Here is a 24,809-nt window from a genome sequence, read left to right on the forward strand (position 1 = left end):
AGCAGAATTATGCATATGCTGTCTTCTATTGCCACAAATCAGAAAGAACAAGGCTTTACATGGTTCCTTTGGAGGGTGCTGACGGGACAAAAGCCAAAGCAGTAGCAATCTGCCACACAGATACATCAGCATGGAACCCAAAGCATTTGGCTTTCCAAGTACTTAAAGTTGAGCCAGGAACCATTCCTGTCTGCCATTTCCTTCCTCAGGATCACATTGTTTGGATCCCTAAGTAAAAGCCTGAAGAGCACACTGAGACCCTTTAATTTCATCAATCAACTAAGTATAGTGCGCATTAAAACAGCTTAAAGCCATATCCAGTTTGTTCTATATAATAATATACCTCAAACCCACGGGTTTAGTTATCCACAATCTATTAGTTCACTTTTGTAATAAATGATGAATCATGAACTCAGTAATAGATAAAATGGTGTTACTTTCTGTATCACAACGGCTTGGCGGTAAATCTATTAGAGTTCTATCCCATGATGAAAACCAGTTGAGAAGGTACTAAAATCAAATAACCAAATGAAAAGACAATTCAATAACAATGATGTGAGTCATTGATATGTGAATGATGATAAATTCATGGGGAAAAAAAAGAGAGGCAACTTAGGTTCCTGGAAACAATCAACGCATCCAAAGACACATTTGCCCAAATGATTAGCCATGAAACCCTCAGGATGTCGCAAGTAATGAAGAAATAAAGATGATGGGTGGATTGGATGGCAGATTTTACACCCTCATGAATCTTGAAAGTCACTGATTAGAAGGCTAGAAAATAACCACGTTTAAAGAAGAATCATGGCTCAGATAGAAATTAAAACATAAATAGATACAGACATACATGCGCTACATATTTAACAACTACTCAAAGTTTTCTGGGACTCAAAACTAGCAAGAAAGGGCCAGAAATGTCAGCAATGGAATGTGGTCATACCTGACGGCAAAGCAGCACCATCACATAAATTTGGTTTGTTGAAGTAGCCCAAGTGAAAGAGCAACTTCAATTCATTCCACACCTAAAGGTTCTTTCAAGGTTAACAGCACATTGACATGAAAGTTACGACAGTAACAACAGCACAAAGTTTGCTGGGACTCAAAACTAGCAAGAAAGGGCCAGAATGTCAACAATGAAATGTGGTCATACCTGACGGCAAAGCAGCACCATCACATAAATTTGGTTTGTTGAAGTAGCCCAAGTGAAAAAGTACCTTCAATTCATTCCTCACCTAAAGGTCCTTTCGAGGTTAATAGCACATTGACATGAAAGTTACGACGGTGAGTAAGATAAATATGAGGTGACAATAAAAGATGTCCTCCGATGATGCATGTCAATAAACATTTAATTCAAGCTACAGAAGTAATGTAAACCATTCTGATCCACCAATTGTAAGTATCAACCAAGTAATCAAAGTTGTTATTAGAGCGACAATTCAACATAGAATCACTCATATCATAACAGGGAAATGACCGCCCTGGTGCATTAGAGTCTATTACAACTAAGTTTCCCTTAAAATTTTCTCTTCATCTTTTACCATTAGAAAATTTATGATTTCATCAGAACTAACTGACTAATGCAAACATGTCTTCCAATTTTTTCTTAATCTTTCTGACAGTTTTTTTTCTTTTTTATATCCATCGCCATTAACTATCAGAAGTTCAGCACATTTTACAATCAATTCAGCCTTCAAGATCTATAAGAGGACAAAAGGACAAAGCTAGTTAATTTAACCGTTTAATTGAATCAAAATACTGAAATGGCAACAAAAAAATTTCAAATCAAAGCATTAATCGTAAATGTATGGACTGCAATGTTTAGGTGCATAAAGAAAACAGATGTAATGAGGTGTAAAGTGTTCTAATTCCTTGTACTCAAAATTGTGTGCAGTCATTAGGTCACCACTTTGGAACTATTGCTGTGGGTTTTACAGGATGGAACTAAGTTCTTCAGCAATGGCCCATCTGACAGTGGATTAAAATATACTATTCCTACAGAAGGTAACAACTATCCTGGCTGCTATCGTGGTTGTACTAGTGAACCTAGGATCTAGTCTTTTATGTGCCATGGTTTGAGGCGTTAAGCAAACAGAAGGTTAACCCTGACTGCCCGTGCACGCATGTAGTGCAAAAGGAACACTTGGATAGATTTCTTCAGAGGCTGAAAGCTCAGACTAAGGGTTCAGGCAGCATGGAAAGTTAGATTTGTTGGGTCACAGACAGAATCCAAAAGAACCTAACCACTTTCTAAAAAACATGTAAATTAAGGTTTTGAGTTTAGGCTCGAGGCTTCTTCTAGCCTCTAGGCCTAGAAGAAAAGCCAGAGACTAATCAAAAAGAAAAGGAGAAAAATGGCTTACTAGTTCTAACCTCTACCTTCCAATCTCCATGACACAAGCGCATGGTCTCAAGCGCAAGGGCGGTGCACGGCTTTTCATTCGGTGGGGATAGTTTCATTGAACGATTTATTTTAGGGTAAATTACCAAACCCTTTTAAATTTTAACTATAATTCAATCTGAGTCCATTAATAATGCTGTTAACAGATACCTTTTTTTTTCTAAAGTGCCCATCAACATAAAAACACCTGAGCCGGAATCACCACAGGGTTTTGTTTTTTGTTTCTTTTTCTTCCTCTTCGCTCTAAAACCGCTTCTTCTTCTTGAACTCTCTCTCTAGATCCGTTTCTTCTCTTTGAAAGTCTTATCTTTTTTCTCCCCTCTCATGGCATTTCTTTTCCTTTGCTTTCCCTTCCCTGACAGGTTTAGCCGACTTCTCTTAGCCAATTTTTCTTCTGTTTGCTCATAAAATTAAATTGAAAAATTATACCTGACGCGAAGTCTAGAGCACTCCAATAGGGTTAGTATTGGAATATCCTTCCAGAAACCTCTTACAATTTCATCTGGCAGAAAATGCTTTATCTTTTATCCCACCTAGCTATTGAAATCTGCTAAGGATAGTGATGGTGTTAACCGCTGGTAACTTTTATGAGCTGGAGCTGCTAACGATAGGGAGTTGGATAGCAGTGGTTTTTGTTTGGTTGTATAGTAAATGGAACTTTGGTTGTGGCTGGATGACTCTATGATCTCTGGGATTCGGATATGCAGCTCTTTTCTTGGCACGTCATGCCATAAAGGGTTTGCCTGCACGTCTGCCACAAAGGTTAAAAAAAAAAAAAACTTATTGCAAGCTATTGAAATCTGCAACAGCTTAGCAGATTGACACCTACCCTCCCACATGCCACTCCCTAGCCATGTCCAAGACTGAAATGAACTTCTTCAATGCAATCAATTATCCACTTTTGAATTTGATTTGTAACTTCTGATTGTGAGTTAAAAGAGAAATTTTGTTTTGCTGGCTGGTTTTCTGTGAGGATGGGGATTGATGCTGGTCGCCAGTCTTTGGAATGAGTGTATAGCCAGGTTCCTTTTGTGTTTTCTGATTGGAATCGGCTAAGAAAATTGTTCATGAAAGTAGTTATTTAAGGGGAGGATTAGCATTTGGAGAAATGGAGGTTTGAAGGTTTGACAAAGCAGAGCATTCATGTGTCATAAGTGGAGATGAACAGTAAATCAAAGGTAAAATAATATTAAATTAGATTAACAATAAAGATTTATGTATCCACGGAATATAAATTTTTGAAACAGATTATTCATTTGGAATATTAATAAAAATTAAATTATGATGAGAATTTAAAAAATTTTAAATATTTTACTTTTTATTTTATAATATATAATTTCAGATAAAATACTTCTAGTAATCTCATCAGATTAGGATTTAGGACTACAGGTTGGGGTGTTGTTAGGTGCTTTAAACATTTTCTAGGCAAGCAATCCTCTTAAATTCAGCTCCCAATTTGGAGTGGCAACCCAAATCTTATATACTAGTTGAATTATCTTTCAAAGCACTTTCACATAGCTTTCACACACTATTAACATTCATGTATTTCGCATCCGGTGGCTCTTATTTCATCTGACATCTCCCAAACATTTATCATAGACACGTAGTACTTATGGGCAACTACCGAACACAATCCTGCCAATCTGCCACCCCAAAAATTTTTACTAAAGACAATGATGTAACTGGAATGAAAAACTCCAAAATGTTATAATTATTGTTCATTGTCATAATGAATACATGTAGAAAGGCCAAAACCCATGCTAAATTTGGGAATTACCTGATAAGAACACATATTCAATCCTCATAATTTTGGGTACCTGTTAGTGTAGTGAACTTCATAAAAAAATCCACAAATTAAAACAGAATCTTGTTGAGACTGCTAACTCGTCCAAATTAAAGCCATCATTGGTGACCAATGGCCCAATCAATTATGTTCGTGAATGCAAATTGAACACCCCACCGTTTCCTGTCTCACTCAACCTAAGCCCACATGACTCAAATGGCACTTAGATGAAACCAGTGGCAGTTGAGACATTATTTCAGTTGAAAAATACTGTTGGACTGTTGTTCCCAAGTACTTGGTCTAATGGTCCTAGGACACTTCTTATAAATTTGGGGCATACTTATCTCTTTTTCCATGCAACCCTAAGTTCTAGATTCTCTTTTCTCTTTGTCTTGCTCTTCTTGAGTTCTTTCTATTGCTTACACTCGGTTCTCTATGGAGTTTCATCTCTCCCCGGTTCTTGCTTTTCTAGCTGTAAGTTGTCTTTGAGGTGGATTTTGATGTGCATTACTTGTTTAAGGGTGCCAGAATTAATGAGCTTAGATTTGAACTTACTGTTGCAGCTAGCAGTGGCGGCAAGCCATGCTGCTTTATCAGCACCGTTGGAACTATGCATTGCCAAATACTCCAATGCCGAAGGCTGTCAAAGTTATGCTACATCCTGGAGAGTGCCTAATACCCAAAGATTCATTTTCCTAAATCATTTTTACTCACCAAAAGGAAGCAGCTACTGTAATAGTTTTATGCCCCCACCACCATGGTTTTATGAGAAAAAAACTCTTACCTTGAGAGGTTCAGGGAAGTGAGGACTTAGGAAGATTGCACCTTTCTTTTCTCTATAGGATTGGCTTAATACTCTAACAGAGCACACAATCATGCAATCAGGGAAGCAGGCTGGTAATCTGTGTAGCGAAAAGTTCAAATGTGAAGTGGTAAAATATATTGTGTTTTTTGCAATTTAATGCAAGAGTACGAACAAAAAAATGTTCTGTTTTGCAACTTTTTCGGGAAAAAGAATGGAATATATGTTCTGTATGTATCAACTTATCATGAAAAAACTTATGTAAACTGCTGCATTCATGAGCATGTCATAGTACAATTAAGAAATCATCTGAGCTCTCCTAGCATATGTTGGTATATTTGCAGACATCTTGGAGAAAAAAGGTACCTCTGTCAACGTAGGGGATGGCAGTGTAAACATCAATACAGGAAAGAGAAGCCTGGGGGCACGGCTGTTAATGTTGGGAAAAGGTGGAGTCAGTGTGAACACCGGGAAAGGAAAGCCAGGAGGTGGCACCCATGTGAATGTTGGAGGCAAAGGAGTTGGAGTGAACACTGGAAAGCCAGGTGGTGGCACCTCCATAAATGAGGGTGGCAAAGGTGGAGGAGCATCTGTGAACACAGGGCACAAGGGAAAGCCGGTACATGTTAATGTATCACCATTTCTTTACCATTATGAAGCCACCGAGACTCAAGTCCATGATGATCCAAATGTTGCTCTTTTCTTTCTGGATAAGGATATGCATCCCAGAGCAACAATGACCCCTGTATTTCACTGAAGATACAGAGACGGCAACTTTCTTACCTCGCCACATTGCCCAAAACATACCATTTTCATCTGACAAGTTGCCAGAAATTTTGAACAAGTTTTCAGTGAAACCTGGATCAGCGGAAGCTGAGATAATGGAGAACACAATTAAGGAGTGTGAACAGCCCCAAATTCAAGGAGAGGACAAATATTGTGCAACCTCACTAGATTCAATGATTGACTTTAGTACTCCAAGATCAGGAAAAGTGCTCAGGCAATCTCTACAGAGGTGCAAAAACAGACCCCCCAAACAGAAGAACAAAATAGCACCTGGAGTGCAGAAGATGGGAGGTGACAAATCTGTAGTGTGCCATAAGCAGAATTATGCATATGCTGTCTTCTATTGCCACAAATCAGAAAAAAACAAGGGCTTACATGGTTCCTTTGGAGGGTGCTGACGGAACAAAAGCCAAAGCAGTAGCAGTCTGCCACACGGATACATCAGCATGAAACCCAAAGCATTTGGCTTTCCAAGTCCTTAAGGTTGAGCCAGGAGCCATTCCTATCTGCCATTTCCTTCCTCAGGATCACATTGTTTGGATCCCCAAGTAAAAGCCTGAAGAGTACACTGAGACCCTTCAATTTCATCAATCAACTAAGTATAGTGTGCATTAAAACAACTTAAAGCCAAATCCAGTTTGCTCTATATAATAATATACCTCAAACCCACGGGTTTAGTTATCCACGATCTATTTGTTCACTTTTGTAATAAATGATGAATCATGTACTCAGTAATAAATAAAATGGTGTTACTCTCTGCATCACAACGGTTTGGTGGTAAATCTATTAGAGTTCTATCCCATGATGAAAACCACAAAAGAAGGTACTAAAATCAAATAACCGAATGAAAAGACAATTCAATAACAATGATATATGTCATTGATATGTGAATGATGATAAATTCATGGGGGAAAAAAAGAGGGGCCACTTAGGTTCCTGGAAACAATCAATGCATCCAAAGACACATTTGCCCAAATCATTAGCCATGAAAGACTCAGGATGTCACAAGTAATGAAGTAATAAAGATGATGGGGTGGATTGGATGGCAGATTTCACTCTCATGAATCTTGAAAGTCACTGATTAGAAGCCTAGAGAATAACCACATTTAAAGAAGAATCATGGCTCAGATAGAAATTAAAGCATAGACGCATACATACATGCATGTAAATATAACAAAAAATCAAAGTTTGCTGGGACTCAAATCTAGTAAGAAAGGGCCAGCAATGTCAGCATTGGAATGTGTTCATACCTGACGGCAAAGCAGTACCATCACATAAATTTGGTTTGTTCAAGTAGCCCAAGTGAAATAGCAACATCAATTCATTCCACACCTAAAGGTTCTTTCAAGGATAACAGCACAGTGACGTGAAAGTTAGGACAGTGACAACAACTCAAAGTTTGCTGGGACTCAGAGCTAGCAAGAAAGGGCCTGAAATGTCCACAATGGAATGTGGTCATACCTCACAGCAAAGCAGCACCATCACATAAATTTGTTTTGTTGACGTAGCCCAAGTGAAAAAGCACCTTCAATTCATTCCACACGTAAAGGTTCTTTCAGGGTTAACAGCACACTGACATGAAAGTTACGATAGTGAGTAAGATAAATATGAGGTGACAATAAAAGATGTCCACTGATGATGCATGTCAATAAACATTTAATTCAAGCAACAGAAGTAATGTAAACCATCCTGATCCACCAAGTGTAAGTATCAAATAAGTAATCAAAGTTATTATTAGAGTGACAATTCAACATAGAATCACTCATATCATAACAGGGCTGGAAAAGGCCCCGGTGCATTAGAGTCTATCACAACTAAGTTTCCTTTAAAATTTTCTCTTCACTGTTAGCATTAGAAAATTTATGATTTCATCAGAACTAACTGACTAATGCAAACATCTCTTCCAATTTTTTCTTAATCTTTCTGACAGTGTTTTTTTCTTTTTTATATTCATCACCATTAACTATCAGAACTTCGGTACACTCTAGCATTTGGCGCATTGGTTGATGCATTATCCCCCTGTCTAAAGAGTAGGGTTCAAATCCCTCTTTTCCCAATTATAAAAAAAAACTATCAGAACTTCAGCACATTTTGCAATCAATTCAATCTTCAAGATCTACAAGAAGACAAAAGAACAAAGCTAGTTAATTGAACCGTTTAATTGCATCAAAATACTGAAATGGCAACAAAAAAATTTCAAATCAAAGCATTAATCATAAACAAATGGACTGCAAATATTTAGGTGCATAACGAAAACAGATGTAATGAACATGTTCTAATTCCTTGTACGCAAAATTGTGAGCATTCATTAGGTCACCACTATTCAACTATAGCTGTGGGTTTACTGGATGGAATTAATTTTTTCAGCAATGGCCCACCTGGCAGTGGATTAAAATATACTATTCCTACAGAAGGTAACAACTAGCCTCGTTGCTATCGTGGTTGTACTAGTAACCTAGGATCTAGTCTTGTATGTGCCATGGTTTGAGGGGTTAAGCAAAGGGAAGGTTAACCCCTGACTGCACATGCACACACGTAGTCCAAGCCCAAAAAACTCAAAAGGAGCAATTGGATAGATTTCTTTCAGAGGCTGAAAGCACAGAAAAAACAATTTTCGAAACAGGAAACCAAGAAAAGCACTGAATCCAAAGAAGTAAATGTATCTTTCCACTCTTGCTAAGCTGATGACAGCCATAGAGTACCCTAAAGTGAATTGAGTGAGCAGATTCCAAGAAATTTAAAAGACATCACCCAGCAAATTGATGACACCAAATGGTGGAAAGCAAGGCTCAGACCAGTTTTCATGATTCAGAGGAGCTTTGATGCCACGTTGTTTAAGATAGCAGATAATGAGATAAACAGAGCTTGCATGCCACATTATTCAATGATTATGTAAAATACTTGGATAAATAAAACATTAGCAAAACCTGGCTTCTACATCATTAGGGCTGTGAAGGCCAGCCATCAAAGAAACAAGCTCAGCAATCCCCACTCTGCAGCAGTTCCAAGACAAAAAACAAATCACATTAAAAAAGACATGCTATTGTTCTCTGCAGATCACCTCTTATATGCTTGAACATGAAGCTTAAGACAACTTACTGATGCTACTTAATCATAAGTATAAATAAAGACAAATCTGTGGCAGGAGAAAAGTTGAAGGCTTGTAATTGCAGAATTCCATCCAAGCACACTCAACTTATCCCTTTCCGTAGATGTTTTTTCCTTAACCTGTAATAGAAGGCATTGGAAATCAGAAAATCTCCAACAAGTTCAAATATTGTGGAAGATATGACTTGCCAGCTCTTCATTACATAGATGCTCTTCATTTCCATCAATATTTGCTGTTAACTGTAATCCCAAAATTACGAACAAGGACATCTACTGATCTAAGATTTGGACACAGCTTCCTCCATTGCTTGATCAACAAGAAAAGGCTCTAAAGAGCCCCATGTCTTTCCAACATTCAGTTTGACACGCAAAGGAACTGGAAACAAAATAATAAAACAGAAGACCGTGGAAATGTGTCCTGAAAATATCAGAGAGTCATTAAATATGTGAACACCTACCCAGAAGAGAGACAGCACTTTCCATACTCGTTTGCAGCATCCATGCAGCTTCCTTTATCACAGAGGGATCAACTTCCAGTACTAATTCATCATGCACCTGGAAAATGGTAACCTGGATTTTCAGTCAACTATATTTCAAAATATAAATTTTAAGATAAAATTTGAAGAATAACCTAGCTGAAGTCACAAGCAAACACGATGAAAGTTTCAAGATTAAATTCATTCATCTGATTACTTTATCAAAACTTCAAATGGTAGGAATTGCTTCACCAAAGAAAACATAATGAGGAAACTATAAATGAAACGCAGCAATTTCTAAAAGAAACCTGCAAAAGGATTCTGCACCGGCCCTTAAGCATTTGAAACTTAGTAGAAATTGAAGAGCCAGAGTCTAGCCTACCAACCCCTTCAACAATCATAGAATACATTTTTATCATTGCTATTTTGATTATGTCAGCAGCAGATCCCTGTAGATAAGAAACTATCAGCAAAAGGAGAATATGATATACCACCTCAAACTTGCAAAACAAACGATTGTTATACCTGACAAATAGAATTCACAGCTTGCCTTTGAGCTTTTGATTTTTCTTTACTGTTTCCAAATTTTATTTTGGACAAGAAGCGCTTTCTTCCCTTAAGAGTTTCCACATATCTGGATTACAAGCACATATAGAAAAAATCATTTAGTGTAGCGCTTTGCTAAAAGTAAGTTTTGACCATGGTGCAACATTCAAATTTTAAAAGAAAAATGCAAGAAAAACCTTCTTTCATTACAGATATTTATTTGCTTATGCCTTACAGTGTTTAGATATAAAAGCCTCTAGAGAAGACATATTTAATGCCAATGACAAAAAGTCAGAAAATAATACATTAACCAGTTATAAACCAGTCAAAGCACAGATGTGAAGTTTAAAAAGCATAAGCCCTTAATATGAAGCAACAACAAACAAAAAGGAAAGAGAAGAAAAGAGGAATTTTACGAAAAAAGAAACATCTGCATTAGCGAGAAGGCAGGTTAGACAATCAATAAAAGCACACAATTCTTTACTTCTGTTCTTTGCTTTTTCTTTTTGGTTTAGCCTTCATAAATAAACAGTTGCTGCATTTTTGTATACTTAATGAGTCAAGAAAAGGAATAGAATATGAGATGATCTTGATGAGTTTGGAAGGCATCTCAGACAAAACTGATACACTATCTAGTCTTCTTAAAAATATTTGAGAAACTCCTTACCCCTTTTGACGACAAGATGAAATGGCTTCACAAAGCCAGGATGCAACACCAGGAAAAGAGCTTTTAAAGCTTTTAATTTTTTCTTTAGCTTCATCCACGGTGCAGTTTAGTTGTTCAGCAAGAGTGTCAGCACCCATTCCATAAAGAATGCCATAGATTAACCTTTTGGTTTGGTCTCGGTCATTGGAGCTGACAGAATCTTCAGCCCTCCCAGTCCATATTGCTGACATCATGGTAAAAACATCACCCTGCGGCTTGCTTAGGAGTTCAATTAACGCAGAGTCCTCAGAGAAGTGGGCCATCAACCGCAGTTCTATTTGAGAATAATCTGCTGTTAATAGTAACCAGTCATCCTGCAACAAAAATTAGGAAATACTCACCAAGGTATACCCAAACAACTTCAAAATAATGATCTTTTGATCAATGACTAGATCAAAAAAGAAAAACAAAACATAAACAAAAGAATTTCCAAATATACCTAACCACAAAGAGATTTGCGTGGATCTTTATCTCCCCTGCCCCAAACCCCAATTTCCATCATTACCTAGAATGCAAAACCAGTTAGCTACCCCACTCACAGCCTTACAAAAAAAAAAAAAGGCTGCCCTTGTTACAAAGTTCAAACCACTCTTACACCACCTATGAGTCTACAAAATTCCCACCTCCCTTGATTAAACCAACAATAAGCACGTCAACTGCCTTGATCTGTTTAGGAGCCACAATCCTACATAAATGGGAAGATTCATAGATACAGAATCACCAGCATAATTTTACACCCAAAAGGTAAGAAATTCTGATCTATTTTTAAAAACACCACACAACAGATAATCTATCCATAAGACACTCTGTTCTATCTTTAAACACATCATACACTCGTTGAATAGAAACATAAAAGGCTCCAGAAGACAAACTAACTCCATTTCTACAAAGTAACTCTTCCTGGAAAATGTAGCAAACAAGAAATAGGCACTTCAACCTCTTTAAGGATTGGAAGATTTTAGGTTTTCAAGTTACAGGGTAGGGTCATGTAAGTAGAAAAAGGGAGAGGAAAAATTTGGATACATACATACATACATTCATCTATAGATAGATAGACAGAAAGAGAGAGAGAGAGATTGCACATTGTAACAGCATTATCTGTGCAAGAACCCTGTTTTCTGATAAGCAGCTCTTTCGTCAATACTTGAAAGTATATAATAGCATTGCATAATATGATCAAAAGCATTTTGAAGGAACACGAGCTACACAGCCCTTACCTGAGTAGGAACAAAGAAGTCACGGACATTAACCTTAAAGTGATCAACATTGGCATCACTTCCATTTTTATCTTTGCTCAGGCTGAATTCAACCATATGCTCGACACACTACATATCACAAAGAAACAAACTGCTAAACAAAATGGTTCATAACGTGTAATAGAAAATGCTAGTTAAAAAAGAAAAACAACAGGAAAGATAGAGTGTGAGAATGTAACCAGAACCTGAAGATTAGGTTCCTCCATTGAAAGACGTCCCGTTGCTGTCGATGTTTGGAGCCAGCGGCCATGTAGTGTGTATTTGTGTGTACTTCGAGACAGCCTAGCTAGTGAACAAATGGATCCCAGTGTACAGTTTAAGAGCTTTGCCAATGTTCGATGCTCTCTAATGACTGGAATAATTGGATGTTCATCCCTGAAACAAAACCAAATCCATATTACAATAAAATCAGCATCATCTAAATAATTCATAAAAGTCAAAGGGACGTTGTGAAAATAATTTTCCAGTTTGTACTTGCAGGGACAACAAAAGGAAATGCATGCGTAAACAATTACCAATACCCTTAGGACATTTTTAGAAACACCATTTACACGATCTTATATAAGCACTTAAGATTTTCCATCTATGACGAGCACAAAAAACAGAAGCCAAATCTTTTAAATACCTCAGTAGATCCAAACACTGTTTGTCAGTACTTGGATGTTGTTTTCCTTTATTGCGCCCCTCCGGCACAGGCAACTTCAAGTGCCCATACAGGACATTTGCAATTTCAGCTGCTGTGTACAATGAAAATGTCATGCCAGCCAACTTATAAGCTTCCTTCTCAAGACATCTTAGTTTTTTCCCCAACACATTTCGTGCCCAGAGGCATCCCTCCATGTTGATGCCTATTCCCCAAAGCTCCATCTCAGCAAGGACATTAACCTGATATATTAAAACCAACATTATGTTACTTTAAATTGCTTCAAGCATATAACCTGTTAAAGTGCAAAATTACTACATATCATTCCGTAGTTTCAAAGATGAAAAATTATCATTACCACATACTGGATGGCCAAGAAAAAGTTCAAGGGAAACCAACAGTCATAAAGTACACTAGAACCACTAGAAGAGGCAAGAAAACTATAAGTCGAAACTAACAACACCTCAGAAGCAGTACACCAAAAGCACCACCTGAGAAGCAGGACCCCTGAGGAACCAGCCATCTCTGCCTCTAAGGGGCCAGAGATGGGATTGATTTCAATCCAAGACCAAGGACAAGGACAGGGATGAGGAGCATTAAACTCCCCACCCTCCCTTTTTTGACTGTTACACTTTCAAGACCTGACATGCCTAGATCTAATATTTCTCCCTCAAAGATTGAAAAAGTATAAGAGAATTTACCAATGGAGTTTCAATATATGTAAACACTTCAATAAGTTTTTCAGAGATGAGTAACTTCCAAAGTGTAGAACACAAGGCACGTATTTGAGCAACTCGACGGCAGCAACCATTATGTGCAGCTCTTCGCATCTGATTCTTCCACCTGCCACTCTGATTAGCAGCTGCAGCAGCCTCACTGGATAACCTTTTCTTTACTTCCTACTTAATCATAATAACAACTTCTTAAGCTAGCTTGAACAATAATGAACATCTAATAATTCCAAGGTCTAATAATAAGTTAAGCTAGCCAAAAATTAAAAGTAAATAAGAAACATATAAAATATGTAAAACTATTAACTCAAAATTGTTAATCTGTCGGTCTCACAGAAATACCTTCTCTAGGCTGGGACTAGAGCTTCTCTCCTCATCAGGCCAAATAACCCATGCTGCAATGGACATATCAATTCCATCATTAATCAGAACTGGTGGTAATAACAAGTATGAGTTGCCAATAATTTCTAGACCCAAATCTTTCACTCCAAGATTCATGCCACCAAATCTCTGAACAGAAATTGCAGGACTTTTAAGCACTTGAATCTGAACTTTCAAGTTCCAAGTAACTTTGCGGACACCACTTTTTCCCATTATATCACCAATTCTCTTCCATCTCAGTTTAGCCATCTCCAAAAAATGCTCAGGAGGTAGGCTATCATGTTTATCACTAGATGCACATGTTGACAAGAAATTGTTTGTTCTGTTGTCAGACCAGATTAAATCCTTGGGCAAATTTACATAGTAAACAGGAGAATTTTCCCAACAGATTGCTATGCCATGTACCTCAAAGGAAGCAACAGAGTTCGGTTCTGATCGTTTGTTGTAGTGAATATCAAAACAGAATTCTGCTGTAGTCTCCCACAGTTCCAGGAAAGAATCAATTCCACCTGGAGTGTTAACTGCATTTAGAGGACCTTTCCTACAAGCACTATCCACATTGCCAACACAGAGATCTTCATTGAGCCCATCATGCACTCCTTGATCCAGATATCCACAACCTGTTGCCATCACTATACTTCTGCCTCGATCTATGACGGCATTGACCTCATCGCCAGTTACAGGCCCTTCAACTGAAACTCCAGGATTTTCCATACCCAAGTTACATTGCAAGGTAGTAGCTAAGTTTACTTCTGCTGAAGCCACTAAGTTATCACCTGAGGTTTTTGTCACCATTAAACCGTCATTAGCTGAAGCAACTTTCTCCAAATTCTTACTTCTTTCTGCTAGTGGCTTGGCTAACACATGCTCTATTTGCTCAACCCAAACAAGGCTACCAGGAGACTCATCCCCAACACTGGTAATTGCAGCTTCCTGTTCTCCTGGACTGCCATCCAATACCAATGGTCGAGAAAACTGTGGGAAACTATATCCAAGTGATTTAAAAGCTGAGAAGGCAGCGATCCTCGCCTCTTCAGCTTTGTTAAGAACAATTTTACGTGCACCATTCTTGATCTTCTTTGCCACTCCCAATTGCATGCGCCGCTGTGCTGAACTTTCTAAAGACATATCTAACTTCTCAATATGGTAAAAGAGAGCCAAAAAAAAAAATGCAAAGACAAAGAACAAAACAAAGAAAGAAGTGGAGACATAGAAGCTTTTCAGCATAACAAACGAAAGTATTAGAACTATGCCAGAATCCCAAACCAAAACATAACAATAACAAAAATATAGTACTCTTAAATTAAGAAAATGTCAGAAATAGGTAAGAAATTTCAGACAGTGCAACAAAATAAAGTCTCACTGCATAATCATAACCCTTAATCAGAGAAGCCAAAAACTTCACCTTGTGCAGCCCATGATGAGGATTCAAAAAGAGCTTTAAAAATCTCGGGAATAGATGCCTCCGCAATTGCTAGAGGTGTGCGCAAACCAGCTTTATAAAGTGATCTTGCCCGTGATCCCTAAAAATAAGATGATAAAAGTTGCAAATATAAAACAATGATAATACTAAGTTCATCAGACTCTCTACTAGACATCAACAGTAATGAATCACCATGATGATATCTTTGTATACTCACATTACAAACACATCAAACATTTCATAAGATTTTTCCTTATATATGAAGGATCATAACCAAACACGCATGCCAGTTCAAGGCATCTGACTGCAAATTTGTTTGAAATGAAGAACTGAAGTAACATAGTCTATAACAACCCAAGTAAAAACCCAAAAATTAAAATTTACCTTCACATATGGAATGGTAGTAAGCTCTACAATCTCTGCTCTGACTCCAAAAGAAACACGATTTTGGAACTTTGCAACCAAGCCCTCTAGGTCATGCCATCCAAGCCTCTCACAAAACACAGAAACCATTGATGCAAACCTTCCAGCATTCTCTTGTAAGGCTTGTACCATGCCTTTTGCCACTCGAAAAGCTTCACAAACCTCACCTACTGGAGTTTCCTTCATTGCAGAATTTAGAGAAAATTAATTTAAATAGCAGGAAATATTTAAAAAGAAAAACTCTTAGATTAAAAACAGTTGTAACCTTATAAAAGGAAAAAGGTTAAGAATGATCTGCTGCATCAGGGAATTATGCGCACGCAACAAATCAATGGAACTTCTATACATATTAATCTCATGGATGAAGATTAAATGAGATGGTTTTATGGAGTTTGTGATATAAACTTGCCATGCCAGAAACATATGCATAAGATTTGTGCCTTAAATTCAACTAGCACATACATGTAATAGCAGTAATGAAAACATATATGCTATGTGCTAACAATATTAGTGTAGCAAACATCTATTAACTTGAAGGGAAAAAATGGCAAAGAGACCTGCACTAATCTTGATAAAATGAGGGCAACATAAAATCTTTTGCACACTCGAAGTGCTTGCTCATCTGAAAGCATAGTGTTGTTGCTGATCCCAAGGAGATTTTCAAACTTTCCATGAAGCCTCTTCCAACTATCTCTTAATCCATTTGAAATGTGGATAGGTGCACCATGTGCCATGCGCATCAAAAATGGTTCTGCTACTCCAACTCGATAGCCAACAGACTGCATTTCATTAAGCACAGGAGAAAACAGAACAAATCAAATATCTCTTTAGCATAATTGCTCTTTAGCAAACCAAATATCTCTTCAGCATAATTGATGCATCCACTCAAGAATTAAACTTACAAACACATAAATGATATCAAGTACAGGGTTGCCCAGCCCTTCCATGTAATACTAAAGATGACTAAAAGAGAGCAACTGGGAACCAGGTTTTAGTTTAAGACTAAACATGGCGCTTACCTATATGCTAAGGCTAAAATTTACTGATACAACACACCCAAAATAAGTGCAATTTAGACAGGTAGCAAACATTACCTGTTCAAGAGCAGACAATTCCATAAAGCGTTCATAATACAATTCCCAATCTGGTTCAACTCCAACATTGATTGGTGTTACTAGATAAACTAAATGTAAATCAGATGCAAGCACGAAGCCTTCTCTAGCCCTCGAAAGATCATCCAACACAATCTGTGAGATAAGCCAAATAATTACACTTGACGACAGAACCACAAATCCATATATTCCTACTACCAGGGATCAGATCCACAAATACAGTATTGATAAAAAAGAAACAATGCTGAAAACTGAAAGACCATAAAAAATGTAATACCAGTGACTCCTCTGGGCAAAGGGAACTGCCAAAAGCTGCACGTCCAAGGGGAGTAGTACCATACAACTTGGTCTCATCATTCCATTCAAGAAATTTTCTGTGACACAGCCACCGAAGGGAATCCTGAGCTGATTTCACCACATCTTGAAATGGTTTTGTAGAATTGAGAAGAGTACACCTAACATAGCGGTTAATATCACTGGCAGTTTGAACCATTCCACCAGCCACAACTTCTAAAATTGCATGAGTCATTCCGTTCTTATCTTCAGATAAACAAGATTGCAATGGTGGGCAGCTTTCATTAAGAAGTCCCTTAATTCTTTTTGTCTCTTCTGGCTTGCAAATAAGCACCTGTTTACATGAAAACATTAGAAAGTAAAAAACTAATGAAGAAAACAAAAAAGAATAAAAGCTTCTTTCATGTACAATGACAGGACATGAAAGAGAACAGTTCTAACAATTGGAGTCAAGCAGTTACTGTATTTGCCCAGATTATAATAAATGAGAAGACAAAACCAGATGTTAGTAAAATTATTGAACCTACACTTTCTCCTTTTGTATCTATACCAGTTCGACCAGCCCGACCAGCCATCTGTTTGTATCTAGTTCCATCAATAAAATCACGGCCAACCCGGGGTTGTCGAAAAATGACTCTCCTAGCAGGTAGGTTGACACCAGCAGCTAAAGTTGATGTGGCAGTTAAGACACGAACAAACCCTCTACGATAGCATGCTTCAATAATCTCTCTTTCCTCAACCTTTACAAAGATAAGAAGAAACCTTGACCATTAAAAAGGGAATAGAGCTTACAAGATTGGACAATTAATAAGCAGCTAACAACTATACATTATTGCAATTTGTACAGGATAATAAAGGAAATAGGAAACAAGCAAAAAGTTGCTATTAAACAAAAAGCAGTAAAGATAAAAGTGGGGAAAAGTACTGTAAGGCCAGCATGGTGATATGCAACACCAGAAGGAAGAGTTTCTTCCAATATTGGATCCAACCCTGCAGGACACCTTCGCAAGGCATCAATTGCTGAAGAAATATCAACAAACTCACAGTTATCACCATGGACATTGACAGAAAATTTCTTGAGAAATTTTGACACATGCTTTGCAGTTGATTCACATCCTTTCCGACTAGAACAAAATATCAACACTGAATGACCCTCTTGAACAACCTGAAGCACATTCCCAATTCAAAATTGGTCAACACCCAAAATAGTGCCAAGCTAGAGCTTTGCTGAAAAAAAAAAAAAGGGAAAAAAATAATAGAGCAAAAGATACCATGAGTCCCAACCTCATTGCACAATTCAACAATATGATCAGGATCTTTACCACCAAGGTCAACAGCCTTTGGAATTGTTCTAACGATGTCCAAATTCTTGTCGTAAATGGTGTTGCCAACTTTTATAAATTCCTCCAATGGAACTGGTCGAAAATCTGTCTGGTACAATGCCGCCTAAACATGAACAAACGTAAAATCATTAACAACATAAGAAAGCAGATATAATATAAAAAGGAGAGGAGTTAGACAAAATTTCTCTATCACCACTTTCCTTTTATAAGTCCAAAACCTCTCCTTTGTATATACGACAACCAACACTTTTTTCTTTCTTAAAGTACATCAACATGTTAAAACCAAGTAATCTGATAGATACATCCACAGACCATCAGTTTGACAACTACATAAACATTTTCCATGTAGACACCAATATCATGCACAAAAATGTACAGGTGATAAGAGATATTTCATGAAACTAAATATCTAGTGAACAATGAAAAAGAGAGAGCAGCAGGAAAAGAAGAAAAAACCGATACTTTGTATGTATCACTTACTTGAAGCCAGTCAGCAACAGCTTCCACGTTTGGCATTGTTGCACTCATCCCTACAATTTGTAAACCATGAGCTGGATCAGCCTTACCGCTACTGGAACCTGAACTTTCTCCGCTACTTGATTCTGACATGCCTTCCCCAGCTGCATAACGAAGCTTTGTCAACAGAAGTTCCAGAAGATAACCCCTACTCTGATCACCAACCTGCCACAAATCATAGGTATGGTAACTATCAATATTAGTCCATCAAAAAAGTAAAAGACTGAAGGGAGAATAAGGACAATTAGGAAAAGACATGCAGAAGAATGAGGGTGTACATTGAGCAAAAAAAAAAAGAATGAGGGTGTACATTGAGGGAAAAAAAAAAGAATGAGGGTGTACTAATAAGTAATGACAACAAGATTTGTTCTGAATATACCATGTGTAGTTCATCTATCACAATAATTCCAATTTCTGATAGACGACCCTCTTCCAGCAATCTGTTAATTAAAGAGTTCGCCTTCTCTATTGTACAAACAGCTACAGAAGTATCTTTAGGGAGTGTTCCACCACCCTGATTTCCATAATAACTACGAACTTGTTTGCCAAGTGGTTCAAGAAGGACCTCCAGATGTTCTGCCTGCAGTATGTTTAGGCAAAAAGTAAAATCAATTGCCCAAGAAGACTTAATTTGTATCAGCTAATATCTGGTGGAAAAATAAAAACAACCTTTTCTGCACAGATTGAAACATAAGGAAGAACAAGTAATGCTACTTTTCCGGTTAATATCACCCGCCGCAACATCAAAATTTCTGCCACAAAGCTTTTACCAGCACTGGAGCAGAAAGAACAAGATTAAGCATAAATAATGCAAGACACATATCAAGAACAAGCAAAGACCTATACAACTTTCTCCTTCACTACAAAAGGTAAAGTTGCTAGAATGTCAGACAAAGAGAGGATTGAGAACAATAAACATTCCAACCCACAGAAGATGACCATGACAAAGCTTATGCTGAGTCCTAACTACTTATTAAGTACCTTGTAGAAGCACAATATACAAGATTCTTTCTCTGCAGTACACCGTCTACCTGAAGGCAGTCAACCTGGAAAGGAGGCATCAATATCATGCTTTCAGTGAAGCAAATAAAATACTTAAACACAAGATACAAATGGTAAAAAAGATACCAATGCTTGAAAGTACTTCAGTATTCCATTTTAATAAACAAGGCAAGTGTGAGTGACATAAAATTAATGGGTAGACTTTAAAGTAAAACTGAAAGATCAACCAACAGAAGTACACAAGGAACAGAGACCAGAAGCAGAAGTCTGAAAAATAACAGATATAAACCCATGTGCACATAAATAGGTAGCATCGCTAAGGCAAGAAGTAGAAAAGGATTATTAATACCTTAGCATTGCTTTTAACAAAAACATAAAGTGTAAAATACAATGATAAAAGTCAGTCTTAGTGTGTTCAAAGTGAAAATTTTTAAGTTGTAAGATAGAAGAAAAATATTTTTGCACTGAGAAGACAGCAAATAAACAAAAATGAAAAAGCTGGTCATTTTCTCAACATAACATAAGTAGAGGAGTCGAGCATGGTCTATGAAACCATTTATACTTGAAATCTGTACAAATGAGAGAGCGAGCAAATGAGTGAGAGAGAGAGAGTGATGAGCATTTGAGAAGTGGCCACTACCACCTCAGAATAATTCCACTACAACTAAAACTCAGGCACCTGATAATCACATGAATGTCAATGTACAGTCTCATTAGGAGTACAAAAGGACAGGTTATACCATCTGAGAAAGCATATCTATAAGAACAATTGTGTCTGGAAACATGTAAATATAAGTGCAATTCAAAATCCAAAAACAAGACCAAGTGTGGTTTAGGTTAAAACCAAAAATCAAAACTTTAATAAAAAGTGCTGAAAATATCTTGTAAAAGAACATGACACCATGATAAGTCTGAACCAAACTCTCCCATTTAATCCCCAATTCCTTTCTAGAAAAAGACAGGGAAAAAGGGTGAGGGGGAGGGAGAAAAAGGCAATCATAATTTATTTGAATTCATTCAAATATTTATATACCTGCCACGGATATAGTTCTGAAATTCCTTTCTTTTTATATATTCTGCATATTTCTAAAGGAAGCCAACTACTGAGACTTAACCAGTCTTTAAGCGCCACAAAACTTAATGGAGTGGTGGTTTCATGGCATTCACCAATTGACTTATTGGCTTTCTTAGCTGCTGAAGCGGAAGTTATGCTATTATTATCTTGACTTGACAAATTGTCTTCCTTTTTGGGTAACACATGAACAGAAGCCCTTTCCTGTTGTTCTCCTTGCACCTCTTCAATTGTCTGTAGTTCATCATGATCTGTCAGTGTATTAACGATTGATGGACCTTTATGATTGACAATACCACATTCAGTCACTTCACTGTCCCTCTGTATAATGTGAGGGATACTTCCATCCAAAATTTTGTCATCAAATGAAAAGTCAAGATGCTTAACAGGCAGCAGGGACACTTCTTTATCCATTTCTTTCTTCTGCTTCACTGCTGACTCCAAAGAAGTACCAACTCCCTTAAGTTTCACTCTGCTCTCGCATTCATCTGGCATTTCCTTTGACTCGTCATCAACAATTTTATTTCCTAAATTGTATATATTATTAATCTCATATTGGCTCTTTGGATTATTAGTTTCTTCAGCAACTTGAGCAGATAATGCATCACTTCGAGAAAACAAACCATCAGCTATTTCAATTGCTTCGTTCCAGAAAGCTTCCCCAGGCGAAAACATGGAGCTCCCTCGCATTGACTGCGGTGTTCGATAAGCACATGCTTTAACAATTGAAGAACCAGGTGTACTGCATTCCATTGTATTTAGGACAGGCCTGGTTGTTGTAGTGCATTTTCTTAAGCATGCTTGAAGCTCAATGAGATTACTGCCCGTGCTTACCTTAACAAACAAAAATTAGTTAAACAAAAAATCAGGGGAATTTCAATCATCAAAACTGACACAGAGTGGTTGCTTACCTCTCTTGAAAGGTTCAAAATGAACTCTCCAGTTTCATTTTTGAGATTCTTCTTAGTAGAACAAACAGTTTCAACTTCTGTTTGTAACTGATGGGATATCAGATGTCTTTTCTTGAATCTTTTATACTCCTCACTCAGCATAGATAGACTACCATGTCTCTTCTGGTCATTTTCTTTCAGCTGTGATGGTGAACCTACATGTGGTTGAACTTCACTGCATACCAACACAAATAGAAATAACAGTAAAATGTTTATCTTGCAGAGTTGAAGAAAAGGTACAATTTAAATACTAGAAAAGTCTAAACTACCATAGAAATTTTTGTAAATAAACGAGATACAGCAGCATTACCTACAATACAAAGACAAAAAATCAGTAGCAAATTGTTTTAGTTCTGAATTTTCCCTGCCTTGCGCAGCCACCTCAGCAGGATCTCCAAAGTCAAAATTTCCTTCCTCAGATGAACCCAGATATATTCCGTTATGAGTCACTTGAAATGCTTCACAACTTCGAGACTTCACTTCAGCCAATAAAAAGGACTGCTCATTCTCTTTTTCAGAAGATTTATCAATCTCCAATGCCAAGCTTCTTTTAACAGGATCCTGTCCAAGAATCGTGCATGAAGGCTGCACGATTTCATTCTCTTGTGAAGTTCTTAGGTAATTGTCTAGAGTGCCTTTGGCACTAGGAGAGCCTTCGACCGTGGTTTTTGCATTCTTTTCAAATCTCCCCGTCTTCAAGCCAGGTGATTGGGTTTTCCTCTTCTTCGAGGCAAAAAACTGAATAACCAATAAGACAAGCAAATATCGTTTCAAGCTTTCTCATGTTGAGTTTTCTTGGGAATATCAATTTCCCATAATGCATCATTAGGCCAGAAACAGATACCTTCCTTCTTGTAATTAAGAAAAATAATCGAAAAAGAAAAGGGAGTATAGTCCAATCTTTAAATTGATATTCAAGAGCAAAACGAAATGATCATTGGGAAAGATAATTAGGGTTTTGAAATTTTCTTTTAAAGGAAAAAAATAGATGGGATTAAGGATAAACCTGATCGATGCGGGCTCGAGGCGAACCAGAAGCCATTATCGGAGATGGGAAAGATCAACGACGATCTGAAAAAACCCTAGCTCTCGCCCTCTTTCTTTATGCTTTTCGGAGTCTCAAATGCGACGCCGTTGAGATGTTTGAATCATGGAAGTGAGCGCCAAGGAGACCCTGGTGGTGAAAGCGAACGTTCTGATACTTGATGCACAGAGTTGTAATTCAAATATATTATGTATTTGCAATGGTGCCCTCCGTCTTTACCGTTTTTAGCTTTTTCGCCTTTATACCTTCACCGAATGCTCTGGCCTCGCAAATTAGGTTTATTTTAACGGCAAAACATCGGATCAGTGCGTCAAACAATAGTTAAATACGCAGTGATGTTCCTACAAACTTAACTCCCTCTCTCTGGCCCACGTCTCTCCGCCGGCTCCGCTTATCCCATTTTCCTAAAGTTTTAAAATGTCTCAAATATTTTTTAAAATTTATATAATTTCATGTATAAATATCACTTATAAACCATACCTTCATTTTCAATAAGACATTTAAATACCTTTCAAAAATGTCGGACAAAAAAATGATGGATGAAGTTAATAAAAATAAAAATAATAAAAAATCATTCATCTACAAATAAATCAATAAGCTTAATTCGTAATCTCGAAATTCAATCATGATAAATCAATTTTAATCATTTTATTATATTTTTTATTTCTAATTTTATGTCTGTTTTAATTTTTCAATCTGATTATAATTTAAAGTGATTTCAAAAAAAGATATTGATTTTTCAATCTAATTACAATATTGATTTGAGAGATAATCATTAATTAATAAAAAGAAAGAAACGAAGAGAGCGAATTGATAATAATCAAACAAAAGATTCAAAAACTTAAATGGATTTTCGATTCATCTCAACAAATTAGTCAAAAATCTTCATTGTATAATCATTCCATCATTCTTTTAATACTATATCATCAAATTTAATGCCACAATAATATAGTTAAACATTATGTTAATATGGATAACGAAAATATTTTAACATATTAATACTTGAATTGACATTGTCAACTTTAAAATTTACATGAATCTAATTTTTACAAATTATTATACGGGAATTATTTCATTATTTTGAGAGAGTACAAAATGAATTACATAATTTAACCAAAATCTTTATGCAAAATATAATCTTATTTTCAATTATTAATATAACTTGAAATCTATAACATACTTGTTTAAATTTAAAAAAATTGGTAAATTATCATCCATGTCTTGAATGTAAATTTAATTTTTGTATTTTTTATAAGTTTTTTTTTCGTAACATTTACCAGCATTATAGCGAATAAATTTGTTAATTTTGAACAAAATACTAAAACACCTAAAATTCAAAAAGTATAATAAATTTACTAAATTTTTTAGTTTATTCTACTTAATATTGACATATATGAAAAAACACATGAGGTTAAAGTGTAATTTTCTTCATGGTTTTGAACTACCATCGCTAGTTTGACCAAAACAACTCGCGGGAAATCCTAACCTCCAACTCTCTTGTTGAAGTCAAAACAGAAAAGAGATTTGGGGTTGAATTGGAGGCATAATCTAATCTCTAGGCCGATGCAATGTGTTCGGTTAAGGAAGGACAAAAACATATCAAGAAATTAATTTTATGTCTAATAAAAAAAGATTAGACTCCACTTAACTCTAAAACTAAAAAAATTAGGTAAAACATTAATCATAGTTTTAATTATCAAAATTAAAAATTTAATGATATATTAATTGTATAAAAAAGAATTGTGTTTGAAATACTGTAACATTTCAGTTATTAATTTATTTTTTATATTTAAATTAAATATGATTTTGTATTTTGAGTTTAAATTCTATCAAATTGTTTTTAAAATATCTTGTTTATGTCGTTACTAATTATATTGTTACATCAGTTAATTTTTACTCTGTATTATAAATAACACAGCAAATCATTCTTTTATTCTTGTATTATAACTTTTACTTTGTATTTATCATTTCCATCTTCTTCTCCAATGGTAGACCTTAAACTAAAACTTCTAC

General features: G+C 36.5%; 2 protein-coding genes and 1 long non-coding RNA gene across 12 annotated transcripts; 1 reads left to right on the forward strand and 2 right to left on the reverse strand.

The window, feature by feature from the left end:
- Positions 1-102: 102 nt before the first annotated feature.
- LOC149527562 (uncharacterized) lies at positions 103-5,491 on the reverse strand. The gene is made up of 6 exons (XR_016350931.1): positions 5,350-5,491; positions 4,966-5,083; positions 4,737-4,853; positions 2,828-3,141; positions 941-2,753; positions 103-240 (listed from the first exon to the last, which is right to left on the reverse strand). It is a non-coding gene; the product is annotated as an uncharacterized LOC149527562 (long non-coding RNA).
- RD22 (BURP domain-containing protein) lies at positions 3,796-6,321 on the forward strand. The gene is given in 8 exon segments (XM_089782791.1): positions 3,796-4,655; positions 4,745-4,776; positions 4,778-4,851; positions 5,328-5,725; positions 5,727-5,973; positions 5,976-6,019; positions 6,021-6,128; positions 6,130-6,321. Coding segments are annotated over 8 exon segments (1,134 nt in total). The 5' UTR covers positions 3,796-4,616.
- Positions 5,921-23,079, reverse strand: LOC110410787 (MUS308 and mammalian DNA polymerase-like protein). Of its 10 annotated transcripts, none has more exons than XM_021420652.1 (33): positions 22,758-23,079; positions 22,062-22,489; positions 21,713-21,926; positions 20,763-21,635; positions 19,709-19,773; positions 19,397-19,502; positions 19,107-19,307; positions 18,692-18,892; positions 18,153-18,314; positions 17,794-18,033; positions 17,396-17,608; positions 16,852-17,202; positions 16,557-16,709; positions 16,020-16,241; positions 15,424-15,642; positions 15,022-15,139; positions 13,578-14,734; positions 13,206-13,403; positions 12,487-12,746; positions 12,047-12,236; positions 11,823-11,930; positions 10,567-10,919; positions 9,879-9,987; positions 9,662-9,802; positions 9,336-9,432; positions 9,081-9,253; positions 8,869-8,997; positions 8,697-8,762; positions 7,231-7,341; positions 7,020-7,110; positions 6,429-6,525; positions 6,145-6,325; positions 5,921-6,069 (listed from the first exon to the last, which is right to left on the reverse strand). In XM_021420652.1, the coding sequence occupies exons 1-26, from the start codon at positions 22,791-22,793 to the stop codon at positions 9,156-9,158; spliced, it is 6,513 nt and encodes a 2,170-aa protein (XP_021276327.1). In that variant the 5' UTR covers positions 22,794-23,079; the 3' UTR covers positions 5,921-6,069; positions 6,145-6,325; positions 6,429-6,525; positions 7,020-7,110; positions 7,231-7,341; positions 8,697-8,762; positions 8,869-8,997; positions 9,081-9,155. The 10 variants fall into 10 exon arrangements, with proteins under 10 accessions (XP_021276327.1, XP_089638911.1, XP_089638915.1 ...); XM_089782785.1 differs by having other exon boundaries at positions 6,145-6,337; XM_089782789.1 differs by having other exon boundaries at positions 6,145-6,525; positions 13,578-14,725.
- Positions 23,080-24,809: the final 1,730 nt, after the last annotated feature.

This window comes from Theobroma umbraticum, unplaced genomic scaffold (genome assembly GCF_002168275.2).
Source record: "Theobroma umbraticum cultivar Fairchild unplaced genomic scaffold, ASM216827v3 scaffold_56.0, whole genome shotgun sequence".
NCBI classification, from domain to species: Eukaryota; Viridiplantae; Streptophyta; class Magnoliopsida; order Malvales; family Malvaceae; genus Theobroma; species Theobroma umbraticum.